Consider the following 26023-nt stretch of genomic DNA (forward strand, 5'->3'; position numbering starts at 1 on the left):
TAACATTAAATGATATGCAATATTAATACAGAGTTATGGTGATAACCTGAAATCAGAACCACGTTCAACTGTGAGCATCTAGTATTTACAAGGCATTAAATAAGTCGTTTCATTTAAAGAATGGATAACAAACAATCTTAGAGTAGATAACAATTAAAACAGAACACAAGAAAGCCTGTCTCCAATTTTCATTGAGTCCAACAAGCAGAAATTTGACTAGAGAGTTCTAATTCAAGATGAGAGCCTGATCATTTATTATATGGCATTTTCTTCTAATGAAATAAATAAAGCCCTGTGCCACCACCTTGACACCTAAATGTTTACGCAAATCATATAGCCTACTGCTTCTCAAACTTGGCTGCAAAGCAGAATTGCCTGGAGGGTTTTAAAAAAAAAAATACTCATTCCCATATCTCACTCCTTGAAATTCTGCTTTAATTGGTCCGGGGGTCTTCTAGCAACTATTTTTCTAGCCCTTAGTAATTAGCAGTCTGTATGGTGTTTTCAACTTTCTAGGTTTTATCAACTGTGAGATTGTTTTGATTGTCAGGTCTTTGTGGTAAGCTGAATTCTGCATGGCAGGGCTTACTGTGCAGAACGGTGGCAATGCCTCTCTTCGCCTTAATCCATTGCCTCTCACTTCCTTACTCTCTCCCAGTGGAGACAAGTTGCTGTGGAGGCAGCCACCATGGCTGATCATCACTGAAAATACCCAAGAAAAGAACTGACCTGCCTCCTTGATATTTTTTTCCATTGGGAATGTATGCCTTCCCCCCTCCCCCATTTTCTCTAACTCTTGTAAAACTTTTTTTTTTTTTTCCTTTTCTTTTTCTTCTTTTCCCCAAGAAGCAAACTATGAACTTATTGCTGGGGGTGGGGTGGGGGAGTAAATAGGGACGGCAGTTTTGCCGATCCCTTTAGGACACGTTAGAAAATTCTGAAACAAGCAGAAGCATAGTAAGTGCTTGCTTTCTTTTAAAGCTATTTCTGGGGAGGGAGGAGGCTATTGTAATGGTAAATTTCACTGCGAGAAGAAGAAAGGGTTGGTAATCAATCAAAAATGAGGTATTCCTTTGAGTTTTTGTCATTTTCTTCCTAGATAGCGAGAGGCTTTTCTCTGTAAAATATACAGAAAAAGTTTGGGTGTATGTATGCTCCAGAAAAAAAAAAAAAAAAAAAAGCAGTCTTCGGAGCGGACCATTGAAAGAAGTTTTTACAAACGGAGACAAGAGAGAAAGAGAGAGACCACTGGGGGCTTCCGTGAGAATTCCCCCGGAGCAAGATTTATGTTGCAAAATGTTGAAGTGAGAAATCCTTTTGCCTCAGCATCTTGGAGTGGAGCTAGGAAGAACTTTGTACATCAGGAAGAATTTCTTTTCTCCAGACCTGTCTTTTGGCCAGCATGTGTCACGATCGCACAGCTTGGGCTCTAGAAGCGCCCGAATCTGCCTCGGGCATTTTAAATTGAACTCGAGGGATCAAGGTTTCGGCAAGATGAAGAGCACAGAGAACTTTGATGAGACTGGTGCCACGTTAAACCCCAGTGCGACCCCCAAGGGAAGGTACATTTATCTGGAAGCATTCCTGGAGGGAGGAGCTCCCTGGGGTTTTACTTTGAAAGGTGGCCTGGAGCATGGAGAACCATTAATCATCTCTAAGGTACGCTGCTTCTTGTTTCAATGTTATCTTTATTCATATTTTTTTTTTTTTTTACATCCTTTCCCCTACACCCTGATTTTTAAACTTTAGTCAGATGGGTCAAAATTGCAAAATAATTCCAAGGATTGCCTCAATATTACTTAATTTGATGTTTCATGCCTTTCTGATTATCTGGAAATATTTTGGATAGCTTGGCATTTGAAAGAGAAATATGCCTGGCTCATTTACTCTGTGAAATCCCAGGAAAAATGTGCTCATTTGATGGATAATCTTCCCTTTTTGTGAATGAAATGGTGTAAGATCAGTTGCCACATGAGCTTTTCAGTTATAAATCAGATTAAAGATTAACAGCATGGTCAGATGGTGGCATAATACGATATGAACAGAAAAATATCTGCTCTGTCTCCCTTCAACTGAAAATATCTAGCTTTTAAAAATATTTAACATTGTTTATAATTCTGGATAATTTATTGCATAAATATTATTTATTGCTTATTTTTACACACTCAGGAGAATTCAGCTTTCAGTATAATTAAGAGCAAAACACTACTTTTCCCACACTATTCTGTGTAAACATCTTTTTGTGTATTTGAATCTATTTTTAGACCTGAGTCATATTGAATTCTTCAGTTAGCTTTTGGTGTGAGTAGTTATAACCATTGAATGAATCCTTGTGCATTAGGTATTTCTGCTTTTCTCTTCAACTATAGAAATTAACATTACTTGTTATAATGTTTATTAAAAAATTTTAGACTATTAATAGTCTAGTGCAACAGAATTTAAGCATCTTTTGTGTGTGTGCATTCCCTTAAGAAACGTTTGTAATTAAAGGAGAATTCTTTTTTTTTTTTTTTTTTTTTTTGGTTTGAAGTTGGGGGAAAAGACAATAGGTATTGCATTTGATCTCTGTTATTTATTATACCTTATATCCCCAAAAATGTTTTGAGGGTGATCAAAGTGATTTTTACTGTGGAGAGCCCCTGGGATTTGGGATTCACAACAACCAGCCATGAATGTATTGGAGATATTCTATAAACCATGTGACCCTTTCCTTAGCTTTCTTAAGGAAAACCGAGGATGTGTGTTTGTGAGTTAGGAAGGATTCCAGGTGTAAAAAACTTAATTGATAGTGGCCTAAAGTAAATTGAGATTGGTTTTTCTCATACTACAAGAACAAGAAATCTATGGCTGGGGTTGTGGCTCAGCGGTAGAGTGCTTGCCTAGCACATGTGAGCCCCTGGGTTCATCCTCAGCACCGCATAAAGATACATAAATAAAATAAAGGTATTGTGTCCAACTACAACTAAAAAATAAATATTTTTTAAAGAGCCCAGAAAGAAAGAAAGAAAGAAAGAAAGAAAGAAAGAGAAAGAAAAGAAATCTAGAGTTAGGCTAACTAGGCAAGAACAGCGGCTCAATAAGGTCATTGAGGGTCCCACTTAGACCTTTACTCTGTCATTCCTATGATGTGGGCTTTCATCTTTAAGGTTGTAGCATGGATGCAGCACCTCCAGCATCGTCTTCACTCCAGGTAGAGTTTTGCCGCCCTCCGTCAGATTTTTTGCTTACATCTCATTCGCCAGAACTGTGTCACATGCCTACCCTTAGACCAATCATTGGCAAAAGGGAATTAAATTTTCAGAACTAGTTTAAACCAGTTAGGATTTCTTTTATGGGTTCTGCAATAGAGGCCTCCCCTCCTGAAGTCAAGGAACCTTTGGGTACTATTTGAACAAACTGGGGTTCTTTTTAAAGGAAAAAGTAAGTAATGGCTATTGGGTAAAAAACTGAGAATGTCTGTAGCAAACATTATCCCTTGCATTTTAAAACTTATATCCTCAATTTGCCTGACCATTAATGATAAAATATTATGTATCCATTTATTAGATGTTTGTTGTCAGAAAGGTCTAATCCACCCTCTACTGAGCTAGCATCTCTAAACCTCGTGGTATCTACAAAATGGGTACATACTACTATCTACTTTATTAGACTTTGTAGGAATTAAATGTGACCATGCATTTAATGTAGGTTCTGCTACATAGAAGTAGCTCAAAAAAATCTAAGCAAAGATTATAATTATTATTTTTCTTACACTAACAGGCATTTATATTAGATCAATTTGACTACTGCACAAAGATCCAACAAACAACAATTTAAATAATATAGGAATTTATTCATCTCACATAATTGTCTGAGTATAATCCAGACTGAAAGATGGCTCTTAATATTATTAGGGACTCAAGTTCTTTTTACTTTGTCCTTACTTCCATCCTGGGCTGATGTTCCATTGATATGGCCTAAGATGACTTGCATATGCTTTCCATTCAGAAAGAAATAGGAAAGAAGGGTAAGAGAAGGCAATCTCTACAAAGGTATAATCTGATTCAGTCCATGCTATCCAAAGTGGTAGCCAACAGTTATATGCAGCTATTTTCATTTCAGTTAAAGTTAACCAAAAAATGAAGTAACATGGGATGGGGATATAGGTCGGTTGGTAAGAGTGCTTGCCTAACATGCATAAGGCCCTGTGTTCAATCTCCAGTACCACAAAAATAAATAAATAAATATTTAAAAAATGAAGTAACATTTAAAATTCTGATCATTTGCACTAGCCACAATTCAGGTGTCACATTGCTCTAAAACTCTTGAACATCTTATCCCATCTTGTCTGTCCAGCAAAGCCCTATTGGTAGATGCCTCATTTCTTCTCTCTGAAGTTTTCCTGATGTGTTCCAGCTGCATTAGGTGGTCTCTCTTCCATACTCCTATATCATACACTTATTACATTGAATCATGATATTTTATTTATGTTGCTTGCCTTCTCAGAAATCTGTGAACATTTTTAGGACAAGAACTATTTTCTTTTCATCTCTACCACATCTACCCAGAGCCTGACTACACAAATATTTGTTGGGTAAATGAAAGGGCATTGCTGCCAGGTGCGGTGGTGCACGCCTATAATTCCAGCGGCTCCGGAGGCTGAGGCAGGAGGATCGCAAGTTCAAAGCCAGTTTCAGAAACAGTGAGGTGCTGAACAACTCAGTGAGACCCTGTCTCTAAATAAAATACAAAATAGGGCTGGGGATGTGGCTTAGGGGTTGAGTGCCCCTGAATTCAATCTCTGGTATCAAAAAAGAAAAAAGAAAGGGCATTGCTATGTTTTATTCATCTTGCATTTCCAGGACCTAAAACAATGCCTGCCAAAGAATAAGTGCTTGATAATTTTTATTGAATTAACTAGCAAAAGACAAAATACAGCAGTAGGCAGTTTAGGCAGGGAGACAGTGTCCCAAGAAATGGAGGTTGCCAGGCAGGGCTCCAGAGATGGGGTGTGTATTAGTTTCCTATTGCTGCTGTAACAAATTACAACAAACCAAGCAGTTTAAAACAAAACAAGTTACTAATGTACTGTTCTGTAGGTTAGCAGTCCGACACAGGTCTCACTGGACAAAAATCCAGGTATCAACAAGCTTTCTTCCTTTCTGGAGACTGTGAAAGAGAATCTACTTCCTTGCCCTTTCCATCTTCTGGAGGCCTGAAAGTTCTAGAGACCCACTTGACCTGGTGCATAGTACCTTTTCTGCATCTTCAAAGCCAGCTAGACAAAGTTGAATCCTTCTCAATTCACATAGCTCCTACTTCTAACTCTGCTTACCTCTTCCACCTGTAAGTACCCTTGTAATTTTATTAGGCTTCTCAGAATAATCCAGGATAATCTTCCTATTTAAAAATCTGCTGATGTATAACCTTGATACCATTTGCAACCTCACTTCCCCCTTTGCTATATAACCTATCATATTTACAGGTTCTGGGGATTCGAATGCAAATGTCTTTAGAAAGGGCATATTTTGCCAATCCCAGGGTGTTTGAGTATTAGCGAAGGTCCGTATAATGAAGGCAGTACTAGAAATAAGTCTAAAATGAAATTTGGTGACTGATAGTGCATATCCCAGACTTTCTTTCAAGGACAATGAAAAAAAATGCAAATTAAGGCTGCTGCTTGGCTCAGCCATAGAGCACTAACCTAGCACATGTGAGGCTCTGGGTTCAATCCTTAGCATCACATAAAAATAAATAAATAAAATAAAGGTATTGTGTTCAATTAAAAAAAAAGTGCATATTAGCTCATGCACCACTACCCAAATGTCCCCTATTATCCCAAAGTAGGGTGACTTCCCGTTTCAAGGGAAGGGAAGGAATAGTACACATTGAGTCACACATATGAGAGGCATGCACACATTTCCCCAGCAGGTATAAACTGCCAGGTTACGGAGAACAATATGGTGCATGAAGTATCATTTTTCTTTTGGTACAAATGAGGCAGGAAAATGAATGGGGGGAAAGGAACTACAAAGGGGTGGCAATAAAAGAAATCATTTTCCAATTGCTTTCTTTGGGATTTAATGTCTTTGAAAAGGAAAGGTGGGGTTGAAGAGCCTCTGTAATCTATGAACTTCAAAAAGAAAGGGTAACTTTTTTTTTTTTTAATAGTGATTGTAAGTGAGTGCTCAAGCAATTCAATAGTTCAGGAAGTTGGCAGCAGGGTTTTATTATGACTCATTCACTGCATTGTAGCTGAGAAAAGCAGTTCCACCTGCAGTGGGGATGCACCTGCTCCCAGGGCTCATAAAATAAGTAATAACAATAAACAACAACAACAGCTGGCACTTACTGAGTGCCTACTGTGTTCCAGGCTCTCTTCCAAGAGATCTGCACATGTTGACTCATTTAATTTCCACAACTCCCTGCAGAAGCTAATATAAGTACCCCAGTGATGGATATTCATGAGAAAGTGGGAGACAGAATTTGAGTAGCTTGCTGAAGCTCTCCTACCTAGTAAGTGTTAGAGCTGGGATTTGTACCCTTGTATTCTGGTTTCAAAGTTGACACACTTGTGACCAGTAGGCCATTCAGTCACCATTGCCTGACAGTTTAGCTATCCGGGGCTACTATTTGCGTGAAATGTGGCATTGATCTTTTGTTTTATGTTTTCAGATTTATTAGAGGAAAAAAAATTTAAGGTCCCATAAAATACTTGTGACTGCTACTCAATCAATTTCTTTAAATAGATCAAGACCTATGAATTGAGGAGCCTCTTACTGCTCTTGGCAAGCATCTTCATGGGTGTTTTCTCCCAGAGAAGTGTTTTTTTTTTTTTTTTTATTGTTTTTAGCTGTTGATAAACCTTTATTTTATTTATTTATATATGTGGTGCTGAGGATCGAACCCAGTGCCTCACACATGCCAGGCAATTGTGCTACCGCTGAGCCACAGCCCCCTAAAAAGTGTTTTTTATGCTCTTCAAATGTGGGTTTTGGAATTTAAGCATAAGCCACTGTCCTTGTGTTTTTGTCATCCATGTGCAGCAGTGTGCTGGTCAAGGCTCTCATTTTCTGATTCTTGCTCCCCTGGGAGGTGTCTTTGCTCGAACTGGGCTCTGTGCCTTCTCCCAGGCAGATCCTGCAGGTTCCATCTTCTGTGTGCCGTCACCTTCCTTCTCTGGAACTCCTCCCACCTGTAAGACCATCCTTTTCCTGCCCATCCAAATCCCAGCCTCCTCTAGGCCTTGTCCACCAAGGCTCCAACTCTTTCTTTCCTTGTGTTTTTTTTTTTTTTTTTTTTAATCTGTAGGGCAATGTGCTTGCTAAGTGAATTCAGGTATGTTCTTGCTAAGTGAATTTCATATATGTTCCCAGGCTTCCTACTGGTTGACACTACTCATATTTTAAAATAGGTTACAAATGAGGCAGGAAATGAATGGGGGAAAGGAACTACAAATCACTGGATTCTTCTAGCTTTATATGATCTAATATCATACTAGTTCTCTTTACATTACTCCACTGGAGAGAATCATCCAGAACATTCCAATCAGCCTACTGCTTTATTGCACTATGAGAAACCTTGGAAATATAAACAGGTTAGGAACCTGGTTGTCCACAGGTTAGAAATTACCCATTTGGAACAGAATTGTGTGAATAGCCATGTTGAGATTTTTCTTATTTCTGGATGTTCTATATTAGTACATCCAGATTCAGCACTATTTTTTTTCTTTCTTTTCTTCTCTCTCTCTCTCTCTCTCTCTCTCTCTCTCTCTCGTACTAGGGATTGAACCCAGGAGTGCTTAACCACTGTCACGTCCCAGCCCCTTATTTTATTTTATTTTTTAAAGAGAGAGAGAGAATTTTTTAATATTTATTTTCAATTTTCAGTGGATACAACATCTTTATTTTATTTTATGTGGTGCTGAGGATCGAACCTAGCGCCCCACGCATGCCAAGCAAGCGCATTACCGCTTGAGCCACATTCCCAGCCCCCTTTTTTTATTTTTGAGACAGGGTCTTGCTAAGTTGCTTAGGGCCTCACTAAGTTGCTGAGGCTGGCTTCAAACTTGTGATCCTCCTCCTCAGACTCCTAAATCTCAGGGATTATAGGCATGGGCAGACTCAGCACTTTTCAACCTTCTGTATTTCTTAGCACTAGAAGGACAATAAGACACATCAACCTTAGCCATACAATCTCTCATCGCCCATTTCTTCCACAATACAACAAGGCTTACTTTACTAGATCTTCAGCCACAGTTCCTGAGTTCTATTTGAAATTGACTTAATGGCAGTGCCCCAAGACTCTGGGCTGGTTAATCTAGTTTACTACAAATTCATCCTTTTCACTTTCTTTCAAGTTCCAAGCTAGATCAGCTTGTTATTTTCATTTTTTAAAATACCCGATCTTTTTGAGTTTCTCTTTTAACTTTCTTGACTCTTCTGTTAACATTTTTTTGCCCATCATACCAGGTAGCCTCATCTCTCTGCTGCCCTTGAACAATTTTGTTTCTTCCCTCAGTGTTTAGTCCACTTCTATCTTTCCTCCCATCTCCCAGCACCTTTAAAAAAAAAAAAAAAAAAACTTGTTGCAGCTCTTTTTTGGTACTAGGGATTGAACTCAGGGCACGCCACTACTGAGCCACATCCCCAGTCCTTTTTTGTATTTTACTTAGAGACAGGGTCTCACTGAGTTGCTTAGCACCTCACCATTGCTGAGGCTGGCTTTAAACTCGAGATCCTCCTGCCTCAGCCTCCCGAGCCCCTGGGATTATAGGCATGCACCACTATATCTGGCTTCTCAACACCTTTATTCATGCTATCTTCTAGTAAAGTAGTTGTTAGCATCCTGTGAATAATTTGTAATCTCTTTAAGGCCATTTCAGTTTTATTTATGCTGTATATCCTCCTTCTCCTGGGAAATTACTTCTCATTTCACACATAGTGAATTTTCAGTAAATACTAAGTGACTTAAAGAATTTTACAAGGAATCTCAGTAATTTTGTAATCCAATTTCCTTATTGTACAGAGAGAAAAGTGAGGCACAAAAAAGGCTTATTTATTTGCAGGTGGTTTGTTTCAGGAAACAGATTGTGTGTGGGTGCATGCACATAAAGTCCAGCTAGTAAGGGAGTGATTACTTTCTGGCTGTGCCATATATGCTTTTGCCTGAGCCCTAGCTTTCCTGTTGGAATGTTAACTTCTTGAAGCTGAGGGACCTTCCCTTGCACCTGGCTCCCTCCTCCCTCCCTTCCTCTTTCCCTTTCTTTCTTTGCAGTTATACAGAGTGCTTAAAGTATGCATAACAATTGTGAAAATGAAAATGTATTAATGAATAAAGAGGAAGATAAATGAACATTAAAAAGGATCTTAAAAATCTTTTGTTAGAAAGCTTTCTAGGGCAGTATGCAAACAGGATACTAGAAAAACCTGTTTAAAAAAAATAAACAGTTTAAATTTGTGTGTGTGTGTGTGTGTGTGTGTGTGTGTTACTAGGGGTTGAACCCAGAGCCTCACACATACTAGGTAAGAGCACTACAAATGAGCTACATCTCCAGCTCCAAATCTGACTTTTAATTTAATGATGTCATATGTATGTATGTATGTATATATATATATATATATATATATATATATATATATATATATAACGTATGGCAAATGTATGTTGAGTTAAATTAGATTGGAAAAAGAAAGGGAAATTCGTGTTTTTATTTAACATCTTAAAAGTCACCAAAACGTTGGTCGAAGTGCTCTGTGTTTTAAAACACAAACTAAGCTATGATCCTTTGAAAGTTGTTGGAATTAACTTTTATTCATGTAACATGCTGACTTGGCAATGGATGTTAGCATCAGTAAGAACTCTGCTTTCTTTTAAAGTTAATACATTCCCAAGGCTCTGCCTCCTACTCAGAGAACACAATTTAATTGAAGAAATATTCATCTCATTTTAGTGAGCCCACAGTGTGATTGGAGACACATAATGAGAGACTTACTATCAATCTTTGAAAAAACAAAACCTCAAAGGACATTCTGGATCTGAACTAACCCATAGACAGTTTCTCCCACATCTCTGCCTTTGATGTGGTTCCAAACAGTGAGCATCTTATCCAGAGAGCTGCAGAGTTGTTGTTCTCCCACCCGGTCCATCCCAGGAGTCCATCCATCTCTAGTGCTCTGACCTCCCAGGCGCTTCTCTATGCAACAAAATGAGGCAAAGATTCTCTGCTAAATCCAAGTACTGTTTCTCCTCCTCGGCTAGTGACTTTCCCCCACAAAAGCTACATTGGTACACTGCTGGGGTGTCTGTTCTGTAGAATGGAAGTGACAATCCTTTCCTGCCTTCCCAGGATGCTTTCCTAACTTGACAGACTGATGTGGCGAACTCTGTCCTGGCCATCAGCCTGAATTTATTTTGACGTCAACTGCATTCATTTTTTCATTCCCCTGCATCTGTTTGGTACGTCCTCCATTTCTGGGAGATTTATGAGATTTTTTCTACATCTTTATTTCAAGGCGCTCTTGGTATGTTTGTAACTTTTGTCATTTTATTTTCTTTCATTTTGGGCAGGGCTGCCCAGGGGGTTTCTCTTTTTCTTTTTCTTTTTTTGGTACCAGGGATTGAACTCAGGGGCACTCGACCACTGAGCCACATCCTCAGCACTATTTTGTATTTTATTTAGGGACAGGGTCTCACTGAGTTGCTTAGTGCCTGGCCATTGTTGAGACTAACTTTGAACTTGCGATCCTCTTGCCTCAGCCTCCCAAGCTGCTGGGATTACAAGTGTGCACCACCATGCCTGGCTCTGATCTTTTGGGTTATTTTTTGCTTGAAGCTGACAAAATTTGCTGGGATTGCTTTTGACAGAGATACGTCTAACTTTACCAAGTCCTGCTCTGTAACAGGCCTGCCAACACACATATGCTTCATAAAGTTCTGTGAGGGCCTATGATTATTTCCATTTTATAGATAATGAAGTTGGGAATTTGCTGAGGATCATAATAAAACTAGGTAGGGACAGATTAAGACCTTTTGAACTTTAAGACTGAAAAATTCCTTTTAGTGAGGATGTCAATGCTGAGAATTAAATTGGACCTTCCACATCTTCACAGCCCCTGCATTTAGCTAATTTTCCTTCCGGGATGGGGGTTCCAGTCTTGATCTTGGCTCAACACTCGAACTATTTGGGCTGGACAATTCCATTACATGGGTAGCCCATGACAAAAATCTCAATCCCTAAATCACGTTGGGTACCTAAGAGGAATGCTAAATGAACAAGAAATGTTTTAAAGTTGACAAGGGTTAAGTCCTGTTAACATATTGAATTAGACTTGAGCTGCAAACCGATAGAGCACTGATCTGCTGGGGAGCTTCAAGTTCATGCTACCCATGAACTTCACCCATGTGAAGACACCGGGTTATGAGATGGGTACCACAACTGATGGTCTTCCTGCAGTGCGTCCATTGTACCAAACATTATCTCCTTTGTATGTCACTTTCTAGCTCTTGCTTAGTTCACAAAAAAGTACATCTGCTTTGTTCTTACAGTTTTTCTTCTACTGAGTTGGCTCTTTCTGTACTCATTCCACCTGCTCTGGTCCCATGACTCTCATTAGCATTGACCTTTCCTGCAAGGTAGACTCATAGTATACTCAGCATAATCTTGGGAACTCTATGCAAACTCTTAATCTCAAAGCCATTGCTATCTGCTATGATTCCAGTTCAGTGGCCTCATTCCTCACCCATTTTTGGTTTCTGGATCATGGATTCCAGTAATTTCTAAAGATCTCAAAATTGAAAAATAACTCTGACATGGATTCAGAACAAAACACAGTCACTTTAAGTGGAATTAAGCATTCTTCAGGTTAGTTGGACTAAGCGCCTAGCACTTTGGTCATTAAATTATGTCCTGAACCACACATTTACAGTAAGGTAGAAAGGAAGAGTGGATTTGTTGAACTAGTTGTCTTTCTCTTTTCCCTTGAAAAGTTCAAATTTTTATTTTTTATTTATTTATTTTTTTTAGTTGTTGATGGACCTTCGTTTTTATTTATTTGTATGTGGTGCTGAGAATTGAACCCAGTGCCTCACACATGCCAGGCAAGCCCGCTCCCGCTGAGCCACAACCCCAGCCCAAAAAATTCAGATTTTTAATGGATAAAGTTGTAGAGAGAGAATTTAGGTTTTTATCATCTCGTGTCTCCCCTCTGAGAAGTTTGTGTTTTTCGAAATTTTTATTGGTTCTTTTAATTACAAGAAGTTTGTGTTTTTAAGAACTTGTCTCATGGAAACTGGGAAAGGAGACTCTGGAATTCAGATCCAGGATCTGGCTGGGTTCCAGAAATAAATACACATGTTGGGTGTTGAGATTGATAATTGAAAGAATAGGAGAGTAAACTGTTGGGGATAGGAAGGCAAAAAATAGCTGATGTTTTCTTCTTCTGCCTTGGTTTTGTGTGTGTGTTTCATTCCTCCCGCCCCATGTTTTTACTTTTGAGTGTTTGCTAATGAGCCCCAGATCAAACAAGGCAGTTGCTGCCCTAAGCAAAGGACAGCGGGAGGAAGTTAAAAGAAAGAATTAGTCTCATTTATTTTTCAGGATTGCATGGTGAGTGGTACACTTGGCTCCAAGTCTGTGATTCAATGAGTTGTTGGCACTCTCTTCAAAAGATTACTATCATAGTTTCCTCTACATACATAAGTCGATGAATTTGACCTTTATGAACAGTTGGTATAAAACCCTCTTGGTGGGTCAAGATGTGCTGCAAATTTCTGAACTCAGGCACCATAAAGTACTAGTACTCCACTGTTTCTTCAATAGAGTGGGGAAAATAAAAAAGGAAGTATTACGTAGTAGGAAGAAGGAAATAAATCCACAGTGGCATTGTTTACCTTTACTCAGTTTCTACTGTGGGTCAGGTGCTATGTTTGGTTCATCATTATTCCATTAAAATGATATTTGTTTTTATATAAGGAGAAAGAGGTTTCTCATAAATGATGAAGCCAAGATTTAAAGTTAAGTCCTTTTCACTACCATATTTGGTCAATACATTATTCATTGAATGCATAAAATCTGATGCACTGGGAAACAACCATGGATTAGATCCCTGCACCCACAAAGGGTGTATTTTCCTTTTTTTTTTTTTCTTTTTAAACCATTGTTGCTGGCTCTACTACTGCTATCCCACACTTCTCTGCACTTTAGCTAGAATTCCAACTGTCAGCATCATAATTCTTTGTTTAAGGGCTTCATTTTGCCTTCCCTTTGCATGGTGGGATGCAAATTAACGTCACTAGGAGCAGCCCTCCACCCGTGACTGACTGAAGTTGCTATATGAATAGCACAGCTCTCTTATTCCTCCGGTGGGATGACCAAGTTGTGTGTTTTCCACTAGCTCCTAGAATTTCTCTTGCATAATTATGTTCCAGGCATCCACACTGATAGCTGGCTTGATGCTATATCAAGGTCAAATGCCTTCCCTTCCTATGTTGTTTGCCTACTTCCCTATTAGGGTTATTTATTTCCCAGATTGACCATTTGGCATTTGAAGTCATGTCTCAGGGTCTCTCTCTTTTTTTTAAATATATTTTTTTAGTTTTAGATGGACACATATCTTTATTTATTTTTGTGTGGTGCTGAGGATCAAACCCAGTACCTCACACATGCAAGGTAAGCGCTCTACCACTCAGCTCCAGCCCCAGCCCTTATCTCAGGGTCTCTTTATATAAGGAAATCCAAAGGAAAACAACCACCATTTGCAGAGGGCTCACTAAATGAAAGCCAGACCTTGAGTCTGATGTGGATCTCTCTGTTTGCAAAGCCTGTGGTCTTTCCATTCAAGCAGAAGGACCTCTATAGTATTTTAGACTTAACCTTTTCTTGGGTACTACACAGTAAAAATCCATCCCCAGATATGATATTTTCCAGTTCTCTCCTTCATCTCCACATCTCTCAGGGTGGGCCAGTTTTCTCTCATTCTGCACTAACTTGGTTGATAAGCCCCATTTCTGCTTTTGTCATCCCATTGTTTCTCTGCGTGAGTCAAGAGATTTTGCTCCCTTCCCTCTGAGAGTAAGATCCAGTCCATAAACTTAAGGAAAATGTGACTCCCTAAGCAGAATAGACAGAAAATTATTCATTTGGGGTTCTCTGAAAATGGTTTCTTTTGTAGAATTTTATTTATGTTGCTTCTGTTCTTATTGAATGTATGCTACAAACATAACACAAAAAGAAAAGTGGACAATGTACTATTTTCAGCCCCAAATATTTGACAGTATAACATAGAAGTGCTATGAAGTTTCCCACCTAAGCAGGCAATGGAATATAACGTAATTTCCAACCCACCCCAAGCCTGATATAACAGAATTACTTTCTAGCAGTAAAATGTGGTTTGCTTGTATAATTTGTACCACTGCCAAGTTCAATACAAGAAGCTTCTTTTCTCTGGGGCTGTTCCCCCACAATGTAATATTCTTTGACTCACTATGTTGTCCATTCCCAATTTCCTTGGTCTTTTTGCTTGAATTCACTGAAGACTGACAAACAGTAGCTTCGTGTAATAGCCATAAGTCTGCTTTAAACCTCAACTTGATCTTGAATGGATAGAATAATGAATAGGTTTTGTGTCATATAATTCATGTTGTCAGTTATATGAAATCAGCAATTCAAGAGAAAGTAAATGTGCCTCCAGTTCTTTCTTTTCTACATTCTTATTTGAATATAATAATGCAAAAAGCGTTGTTTTTCTTTTCATTGAAAACACTTCTGTAGCAGTCTGAACTCTGAGTAATAGAAATAAACATACACTTTATCGAAAAATAGGTGAGGAAGATTATTGATTCTTTGTGTTAATGGAAATTTACAAGTGTTTTTTAAAATATGTGTCTGTGTGTGTGTGAGCACAGGGAGGGGTGTTTCATCACAATGAGGGAGGCCTTGGCAAGTTAATGTTCATTTTCAACTGATGGCATTGATGGCTGAACACATGCATGCCCTCTCCAGCTCCAGTGAGGCTGTGGAATAGAGATTTCAGAATGTAGCACAGAGAAATCAGCTCCTATCCTCCTGTCTCTCAAACAGGGGGAAGGTGCATTCTTCTCCATCAGAATTCCTTGGTTTGTCTCCTCTGTGCTGTCATTTCATGGAAGATTGAAAACACCCCTTTCCATACATGTGGGTGGGAAAGTAAAATAGTACAGCCACTTTGGAAACCAGATGGCTTAAAATATCGAATGTGGAGTTATCAATATACTCTCTAACAATTCTATCCCCAAGGATGTACCCAGGAGAAATAAAAACATACACCAATACAAAGACTTATGCTCAAATGTTCGAGGCCTCATTCTCAGTATCTAAACAGTAGGAAAAACCCAAATGTCCACTGATGCGATAGACAGAACGTTGGAGAGAATATAATGGAATACTATTGGACAATAAAAGAAACCAAGCACTGATACATGTTACAACATGGGTCGACCTAAAATATATTATGTTCAAGGAAGGAAACCAGATATTAAGAATACATGTTATGTAACTCCATTTATATGAAATGTGCAGAAAAGGCAAATTAAAGAGAGTAAATTAATGGTTGCCTAAGACTGGGGACAGGGGTGGATAGTGACTGTAAACAGGTTCCTTTCCTTGACTTCCTTTCCCTCCCTTCCCCTCCTCTCCTCTCCTTCTTTCCTTTCTCTCTCTCTCTTTTTTTTTTCTTTGCTAGGGATTGGAACCAGGGCCTTATGCATGCTAGGCAAGTGCTCAACCATTGAGTTACACCCCCAGTCCTGAGGTTTCTTTTTGAAGTGATGGAATGTTATCATTTTATGTTTCAAAATAGATCATGGTAATGGTTGCACAGCTCCATAAACATATTAAAAAGAAAATGAGTTATATAGAAAATAACCTAGTTTTATTAATAATTTAAGGAAACAAAATAAGAAATATTAAAATATTTAAGAAACTAGGAATAAATTGTTATCTATAATATTAAGCATTCAGTATTGATTTAATTAACTGATGTTTAACAAAGTCGAGGAGGATGACCACAATGAAGTTCTAGAAAAGATTTTAGAGTCTTATTTATTCTAAGAATCTAAAAGTGTAATTTATACCATTCTGTAAATGAAGCTCAAAAGTTTTGTGCTGAATCAAAGAAAGCAAACACAATAGAATACATACTGAATCATTCTATTTATATGAATTTCAGAACAGGCAAAACTAATGATCACTGAAAGATCAGAACAATGATTGCCTCTATGGGTAGGGACTGATCAGGGCACAAAGCATTTTCCTTTAGTGATGGAAGTATTCTGTCTTATTGGTCTGGCTAAATGGATTTATGCATTCATCAAAATTCATTAAACGTTGGACTGGGGTGGTGGTTCAGTGGCAGAGTGCTTGCCTAGCATGTGTGAGGCACTGGGTTTGATCCTTATCACCGCATATAAATAAATAAAATAAAAAGTATTTAAAAAAAAAAAACTCATTGAACCAACTCACTGAACGGTACCCTTCGATCTGTGTATTTTAGTACATATGAATGTATACCTAAGTGTGATACCTTAAGAAAAGTCTGCTGCAGCAAGAAATTGACCAGTGAAAGCATGAAACAAAATAGAAAGTCTAGAAATGAACCCACGGTATAGATAAAACTTTGATTTCTTTCACTGCTGTGGATTGAACCCAGGTCCTTGAGTTAGGTTAGACAAGTGCTCTGCCATTTTCTGCACCCAGCCCTGAAGAACTTTAATTTTAATGAATGAGGGCAAAAGAGATTCTAAAATGATACTAAGTCCCCAGGAAAGATAAAAGCTGAATCTAGTTTATTTCTAACAGCAAAATAAAGCCAGAGAAATAAAAGATTTATGTCTAATAAGTGAAATAAGTTTGCTTCATATGTTTCTGTATTATTCAGTTTCTTTTATGGCAATCATGCTTTCAAAGTTGGTGCAATAAAATATTCATAACATGCTACACGTGATGGCACATGCCTGTAATTCCAGTGACTTGGGAGGCTGAGGCCTCTGTAATTTAGTGAGACCCTGTCTCAAAATTAAAAAAAAAAAAAAAAAGAGGGTCTGGACCTGGAGCTCAGTGGCAGAGCGCTTGCCTACCACATGTGAGACACTGGGTTTGATTCTTAGCACCACATAAAAAATAAGCAAATGAAATAAAGGCATGGTGTAAAAGAAAATAGTTTAAAGAAATAATTTACCCCTTTAAAAAAAAGAGAGAGAGAGGGCTGGGGTTGTGGCTCAGTGGTAGAGTGCTTGCCTAGCATGTTTGAGGCCCTGGGTTGGATCCTCAGCACCACATAAAAATAAACAAAATAAAACTATTGTGTCCAACTAAAAAAATTTTTTTTAAAAAGAGAAAGAAAATAAAGAGGGCTGGGCATAGAGCTCAGTAGTAAAACACCCCTGGGTTCAGTCCCCCTACAGAGAGAGAGAAAGAGAGAATACACACACACACACACACACACACACACACACACACATAACAAAAATTTATCATCTTAGCCATTTTAAGTGCATAATTTAGCTACATTAAGTACATTTCACATGGTTGTGCACCATCCAATCCAGAACTTGTTCATCTTCCCCATCTGAAGCTCTGTACCTATTCAACACCAACTCCTCACTCCCTAGTGCACAGCCTGTCAACCCCTGTTCTACTTTTTATGAATTTGATTACTCTGAGCACTTCGTGTAAGTGGAATCACACAGTATTTGTCCTTTTGTGACTGGCTTATTTCACTCAGCAAAGTGTTTTCGTGGTTCATCCATTTTGTAGCATGTGTCAGAATTTCATTCTTTTTTTAAAGCTGAATAATATGTTGATATTAATAATAGTATGTATCACATTTTGTTTATTCATTTATCCACTACCTTTTGGCTATTATGAATAATGTTACTGTGAACTTGAATGTACAAATACCTGTTTGAGTTCCTTCTTTCAATTCTTTGGGTATATAACTAGAAGAAGAATTGCTGGATTGTATAATATTTCTATTTTTTGAAGAACCATCATACTATTTTTCACAGTAGCTGTAACATGTTATACTACCATCAGTAATGCCCAAGGGTTCCAGTTTCTCCATTTCTTTGCCAAGACTTTTCATTTTCTATTTTTATTTTTCTCTAATAATACCCTTCTCAATGGGTTTAAAGTGATATCTCATTGTGGGTTTTTTTTTTTTTTTTTTTTTTGTGGCGATAGGGATTGAACCCAAGGCCTTGCAAGGCAAGCACTCTACCAACTGAGTGATGTCCCTAGCCTCCTCATTGTGTTTTGATTTGCTTTTCCCTAATGATTAGTGGAACTTAATGTTTTATAACATCTTAATGTTTTTTAGCCATCTATGTATTCCATTTGGAGAAAATCTGTTTCAGTTCTTTGTTCATTTAAAAAATTGGAACATTTGCTTTTTGTTGTTGAATTGTAGGTTTTTTCTTTTTTCCTTTTAAGAATTTAACCTTTATTTTATTTGTTTATTTATTTATTTTTATGTGGTGCTGAGGATTGAACCCAGTACCTCACTCATGCTAGGCAAGCGCTGTACCACTGAGCTGCAACCCTAGCCTGACTTGTAGTTTTTTATGTATTCTATATATGAATCCCTTATCAGATACATGATTTAATAATATTTTTCTCATTCTGTGGGTTGCATGTTTAAGCTGTTGATCATGTCCTTGAATGCACACAACTTTTAATTTGATGAGGCACACTATTTTAAAAATTTTGATACCTATGCTTTTGATCTAAGACATTATTACCAAATTCAGTGTCATGGACATTTTTTATTGTTTTTTTCTAAGAGTTTTATAGCTTTAGCACTTACATTTAGGCCTTTGATCTATTTTATGTTAATTTTTGTGTTTGGGGTTAGGTAAGGGTCTCATTTCAGATCCAGTTTTCCAAATAGCATGTATTCAAAAAAGACTCTCCTTTTTCTATTGGTGATCTTGGCACTTTTGTAGAAAATCCTTTGGCAACATATACTATTTCCAGACTCTCTTTTATATTCCATTTGTCTACATGTATGTCTTTATGACAGCATGACTTTGTTTAATTATTGTAGTTTTGTAGTTAAGTTTTGAGATCTTTTTCTTTTCTTTCTTTATGCTATTTGGAATTTCTTGAGATTCCATATGAATTTTAGCATAGATTTTTCTATTTCTGCCATAAATGTTGTTGGGATTTTGATAGAGGTTGCATTGAAACTGTAGATTGTTTTAGATAGTATTGACATTTTAACAATATTAAGTCTGTTTAATCCATGAATATAGGATGTCTTCCCACTTTAGCATTTCTGTCATTTTTACTTTCTTCCAGCAATATTTTACAGTTTTCTGTGTACAAGACTTTTACTTCCTTGGTTAAGTTTATCCCTAAATTTTTAATTCTTTTTGATGGTATTGTCAATGAAGTTGTTTTCTTAATTTTCTTTTCAATTTGTTCATTGTTAGTATAGAGAAACACAACCATGAAAATGTATCCTACAACTTTGCCAAATTTGCTTATTCGTTATAGCAGGTTTTGTTTTGGTTTTGTTTTTCTGATGGACTCTGGAGTTTTCTACATATAAGACCATGTCATCTGCAAATATAGAAAATTTTACTTCTTTCCACTCAGTTTGAATGTTGTTTATTTTTCTTACCGATTTTTCTGGCTAGAATTTCCAACTCTATGTTGGATAGAGATGGTTAAAACTAGCTTCCTTGCTGGGGGTGGTGGTATATACATATAATCCCAGCGGCCCAGGAGGCTGAGGCAGGAGGATCACAAGTTCAAAGGCAGTCCCAGCAACTTAGCAAGGCCCCAAGCAACTTAGAAACCCCTTGTCTCAATATAAAAATTTTTTCAAAGAACTGGGGATGTGGCTCAGTGGTAAAGTACCCCTGGGTTCAATCCCTCGTACCAAGAAAACAAAAACAAAAACAAAACTGACGTCTTCATCTTATTTCTCCTGATCTTAGAAGTAAAGCTTTAGCCATTGAGTATTTTGTTAGTTCTGGGGTTTTCAGATATGGCTTTTATTATGTCATAGTTTTAAAAAATTATTAAAGTATCAAAAGAAAATCAGATACATAGAACTATGATTTGAGGGAAGGAAAGCATGCTAACCAAAGTCAAAAATTTAGGAAAGAAAAAGCTGTTAAATTTGAGTGTGTGAAAAATTAAAAAATATCTACATGACAAAAGCTCCATAAACTAAAATAACATGATAAATAAAGATAAGATCCTTAATATAAAAAGAGCTCTTATATATAAATAAGGAAAAATCCCACACACGAAAGCTAGTTTGGCAAAGTACATGAACACAAAACCAACAACCCAACAACAAAAAAGAAACAAATCAAAACAAAAAATCAGTCACAAAAGGTCAAGAAATTTTCAAGAAAAGAATTTTCCTTCCTAGTGATCAAAGAAATAAAAACTGAAATTAGATAGACTTTCCTTTGAACCATAAGATTGACAAAGATGAGGAAGAGGTGACATATACTTGATAATAATTTCCTATGTTTTCAGTGGAATACAAATGGGCGCAGTCTTTTTTGAAGGGAACTAACATTACAAATGTGCATACTCAGCAATTGTATTTCTCTGGGCTTGTCCTAAAGAAATATTTATGCAAGATGTATGTTCAAAGATGTTCACTGATATATCTAGAAGAGGAAAAGCTATAAAAATCTATCATTGTCTATATCCATCATCTGTGAGGTCATTGAAAACAATAATGCAGATGATAAATATATATAACATATATTTATCTACAATAGAATGAGAGAATAGAATCAGATTGCTAAATCATATGTGTAGTACAATCCCAGTTATATTCACCTTTAATGGGTATAAAATTTATCTATCTACCTATCTATATATACTAGCTTTATTTGTCTTTTATTTGTTTATTTTTGAGAAGAGTCTCGCTATGTTGCCCAGGCTGGCCTCAAATTTGCAATCCTCCTATCTCAGCTTCTGAAGTAGCTGGGGTTACAGAAGACATGTGCCACTATGCCTGGCTAAATATATATTTTTGATGAAATTTGGGAGGGTATACATACAAAAATATTAAGAATGATTATGTCTAAGTCATGGGATTTTTAGTGATTTATATTTTCCTCTTTTTTATATCTTTTTTGCAATTTTCTGGAACGAACTATAATCTTGAAGTAATGGTTTTTGCTAATTAAAAAATACTGATGACGTTTTTATTATGGTAAAATTTAAACCATACAACATTTACCACCATCTTCTCCTTCTCCTTTTTCTTTTTCCTAGTACTGGGAATTGAACACAGAGCCATTCTACTATGGAGTGATATCCCCAGCCCTGTTTTTTTTTTTTTTTTTTTGTGAGGGGAGTAGTAGTACTGGAGGATTGAACCCAGGGCACTTAACCACTGAGTCACATCTTCAATCCTTTTTTTTTTTTTTTTTTTTTACTTTTGGTACCAGGGATTGAACCCAGGGATGCTTACCCATTGAGTCACATCCCCAGATCACCCCCCACACATTTTTTTTTTTTTTTTTTTAACAACAGGATCTCACTAAATTGTTTAGGGCCTTGTAAATTGTTTAGTCTGCCCTCAAATTTGCCATCCTTCTACCTCAGCCTCCAAGTCTCTAGGATTATAGGTGAGCACCACCATGCCTAGCCAGCCCTTTTTATTTCCTATTTTGAGACAGGGCCTCACTAAATTGCCCAAGCTGTCCTTGAACTTGGAATCCTCCTTCTTGGGTCTCCCAAATTGCTGTGATTACAGGTGTTTGTACCAGACCTAGCAGTATTTACCATTTTTAATTGTATGATGTAGCAGCAATTAAGAATGTTGTTGGCAACCGTCACCACTGTCCATCCCCAGGACTTTTTTCATATTCCCAAGCTGAAATTTTATACCCATTAATAACTTCCCATTACACTTCCCCTAATGAGGACCTTTTGAAATTAGAAAAAATTTACATATAATCGTGTTTATCCGTTATGTGCCTTTCCCAACTACACACATACTAAAATTTTATGGAGTTATCATTTAGGTGCCATATAATTCTCTCATTGCACATACACTTTTGAAGTGCTGTATCCCTACTTGTCTTTTTTACCAGGCTTGAAGCACAATGTTGGAAGTGCTAACTCTTGAATTTATTGCGGAATAAACATGGGGAATAAATAAGTGAAATGTACCCCGCCAGAAACCTATGTCCTATGTTTGCAAAATTGTTCAAAACTGATTTTTGGTCCAGCTCCCTGTGAAAGTTGAGTTAATCTTAAGAGCAGGAATCCATTAATAGGTCAACAGCAGGAGAGGAGGGGGAGGAGAGAAAGGGCCTGGCGCAGCTGCGGTTCATTTGGTAGTTGAAAATTGCCTTTTCTTTTATTCTCTTATTCCTGCTACCTCCATAGAATCCCCAAAGAATAGGAATGTTTTCTCCTACACATTTGATTATAATAACAGGCTGAGGTCTCTTTGAACATAACCAGTAAAGAAAAGAAGCGTCTGCGGCCATCCAACTAGGTAAAATGGTAACATAATCTCTGATTTGCTGTTTGAATCCTATTAATTATAACTGTGTAGGATTGTACAGTGAGAATGCTTCTGGGGTTTTTAACGCTAGGTTTTTTCAAAGACTACATTCCTCATTAGACCTTCCCCATTAAGGCAGGCTTGAATGATGCTACACAGCCGAATAGTTGAGATTTTTTCCCCCTCTTGTCATAGTCTGAAGACAAAGGATTCTTCCGCTTGCCAAGGTTCCAGGGAGCCTAGGTTGAGCCGCTGTGACAGCCCTTCAGCAGGGAGCTTTTTATTCAGTCTTGGATTTGCCGTCAGGCCTCATTCACTCACCAGGGTCCAGTTGCAGCAGAAGGCGGAGAAAAAAAAATCAATGGAGGAAAATCTCACATAGTCAGATACGGTGCCCTGCGCCCTCTTTTTCCCTTCACTAGTGCTGAGTCATGTCGCAGCCTATGCTAGGGCACAGAGAACTGTACCGCCCTGGCTCTGCCTGCGTCGCAGCCATCAGTATCCTAAGTGCTTTTGCTAAAGTAATACTAGGACAGCTTGCAGCATTGCTGTAGCGGCTGCCTGGACTTCCCTGAGAAGCAGAGTGGTACAGAGAGCTGGGAGCCTTGCCCTTGATACTGAAGATACATCCTAATGGCCTTGTGAACGTGCTGCTGGTGGCCAGTCTCTCCTAGACTCAATTTCCTCCTCTGTAAAGTGTGGAGAGTGTGCTTGTCTCTTTTCATTCACCAGGTTCTTGTGAGGATTGAATGTGGTTAGCTCTTAAGAAAATGTTTGTTAACATTATCAAGTCATGATTCTTACTCCTTATCTTTAGAGTTTAAAATTTGAATCCAGAAGTTGGGAGTTTGTGATTGCTCTGGATTATATGTGTTATGGACTTGAACTATAACCAAAAGAGATGACTTTATACTATTATTTATCCAAAGGAAAGCGCTGAGGAGTTGGGGATGTAGTTCAGTTGGTAGAGTGCTTGCCTCCAATGCACAAGGTTCAATCCCTAGTACCGACAATAAAAATAGAATATTTGTGAATGGATATTGCTGTAGTTTGAATGTGTGTTTTCCCCTGAAATTCATGTTGGAACATAGGAAGGGAGTAAGTCATGAGGGCAGAGCCCTTATAAATGGGATTAGTATCATTATAAAAGATCTCAAGGGAACTAGTCAGGGCTTTTTGCTCCTGTGCCATCTGAGGACACTTAGGGTGTCATCCATGAGAAATGATTCTCACCAGACACCAAACGCACCATCACCTTGATCTTTGACTTTCCAGCCTCCAGAACTATAAGAAATGAATTTCTCTTTTTTATAAATTACTTGGTCTCCGGTATTTTGTTATAGCAGCATAAATGGACTGAAATATTCAGTCATTCTTCCCTTTTATGTAAAATCTGAAAGACTTCAGTGATTAAGAGCACAAACTCTAGAGCCAGATTTTTAGAGCTCAAATCTGATCTCTCACTTTTTAACAATACCATGCCATGTTATTTAATATTGCTATCCTTCGGTTTTCCCATTTATAAAAGTGGGATCAAAAGTGGCAACTATCTCGTAGGATCCTTGTGAACTTTTAATGAGTTCATGAAAGTAAAGCTCTTAGAACTGTAGTTAACGTGTAAGTCATTGGTATTATCTGGTTAATTGGAAGAGAATTGGGAAAGGAAACCAAAAGAGAGTCAAATGAAAGAACACAACCAAACCAGAAAAGAGTCATCAACAGAGAAAAGACACAGACACAGGGAAGACAGATTGACACAGGGGTCCAGAGAGACACAGATGTACAAACACAGCAAAACAGACACAAAGGTAAAGGCAGTTTGACCCTTGACTGCCAACATTTAAGCTCCTTACTACTGAAAGTTTTCAAAACCACATTACATTTACATATCATAGGCTAGGTATTAGTTTTCTAGGGCAGGTTTAACAAAAGACCACAGACTGGGTGGCTTAAACAACAAAGATTTTTCTTTCTCAGTGTTCTTAGGACTAGAAGTCCAAGATCAAGGGGTCAGCCGGTTTTGTTTCTCCCAGGGCCTCCCTCCTTGGTTTTCAGATGGCCACTTTCTCTCCGTGATCTTTCCTTGTGTGCACATATCCTGGAGTTTTGCTGGGTGTTCAAATTTCTTATAAGGACACCAGTCAGATTGGATTAGGAACTAATGGCCTCATTTTAACTTAATCACTTATTTAAAGGGTCTGTCTCCAGCTACAGTCTCATTCTGGGATGGTGTGGGTTAGGGCTTCACAACCCATAACAGGCTTTTTTTTGGGCCGGGGGATGATACCAGGGATTGAATACAGGGGCATTCCACCACTGAGCCACATCCCCAGCCCTATTTTGTATCATAACAGGCTTTTATAAATGCCTTCTGTTTGTAGGCATATGAAATTAGCCAAAGAACAGAATTGACTCTAGTATCACATGAAAGAGTCAAAGGCAATTGTAAGTCCGGTAGTAAGGTTTGTTTGACTGCCTTGTGTGGAACATATCAGCTGTACAAAAGATCTCTGACTTCATGGAGAAATTCAAACTTGCAAGGAAAAATCATAGACATGTGGCTTAGTCCATACAGAATTTAGAAGGTGGGGTTGTATCAGATAGGAAAATAGAATCTACATCAGTTGGTACAGCTCAAGAAATTTGATATAGGGAATTAGGATAAAGATACTCAATACCTGCTCATTGGGTACAATTTAGCACATCATAAATGAGGTGGACACAAGATGTTCTGTGGGATGTCAAGATGACCCAGATCTCTGTAGACTAGAATATGGCACATCAGGAAAGTCGACATAGTCCTGAGGTAAGTGAAGGTATGTGAAGTAGTAAAGGCTTGTGGTATTCCTTGAAAATGGAAAAAAGTTGTAAGATCAATAGCTTGTACCAGATGCCAGACTCTTGCTTAAGTTATCACATCTAGAACAGCAGTTACATTGATGTTGCCTGATTAGGTTTACAGTAATCCATAATCATTACCCAAGATGAATACATCATCTGCACAGGCCAAACTAGCAAGTTAAATGGGAATATTAGAAACCAACATACCTGCATCTCTTAAGATTTTAGTGTTGGCAATCCTTTCAAGGAAATGGGGAACTGCTTTTAGTTTACTCTCTGGGGTGGGGCAGGGAGACTTCTTGGGCTTCCATTTGGCCTTCTACAGTATTAGCTCTTTCTCTGCATTCCAGTGTGGAAATGAGACTGGTTTCCAAGCATTGGAAGAATCAGGGAAATAACCACAGAGTAGGTCCTATAAAATAGACTCGAGCCCAAACTTCATTTATCACCTGAGCACTATGGTCTTCTCTTTGATTGCTGATTTCCAATGGTGTTTTGAGTGCGAAAATTAGCGTCCATTCAGAACCATTATTTCGAATTCTTCAAAGATCTGTAGAATCTTTAATTTCCCTTGGTAAAAAGGTCAAGACTTCACTTGAATCTCACTACTAAAGTTGATCCACATCACTTAGTTATCCAAAACGCTAACCTATCTTTACATAAATATTTATGCATAC

General features: G+C 37.9%; 1 protein-coding gene across 1 annotated transcript in view; it reads left to right on the forward strand.

Moving 5' to 3' along the window:
* The first annotated feature begins 1494 nt into the window (after window positions 1–1494).
* Shroom3 (shroom family member 3) overlaps window positions 1495–26023 on the forward strand; it is a 302185-nt gene continuing 277656 nt past the window's right edge. The window contains exon 1 of the mRNA XM_076864300.2: window positions 1495–1659. Within this exon, the coding sequence (XP_076720415.2) occupies window positions 1495–1659 (165 nt within the window). The remainder of the gene's footprint in view (window positions 1660–26023) is intronic.

Source organism: Callospermophilus lateralis, chromosome 8, assembly GCF_048772815.1.
Source record: "Callospermophilus lateralis isolate mCalLat2 chromosome 8, mCalLat2.hap1, whole genome shotgun sequence".
Taxonomy (NCBI): Eukaryota; Metazoa; Chordata; class Mammalia; order Rodentia; family Sciuridae; genus Callospermophilus; species Callospermophilus lateralis.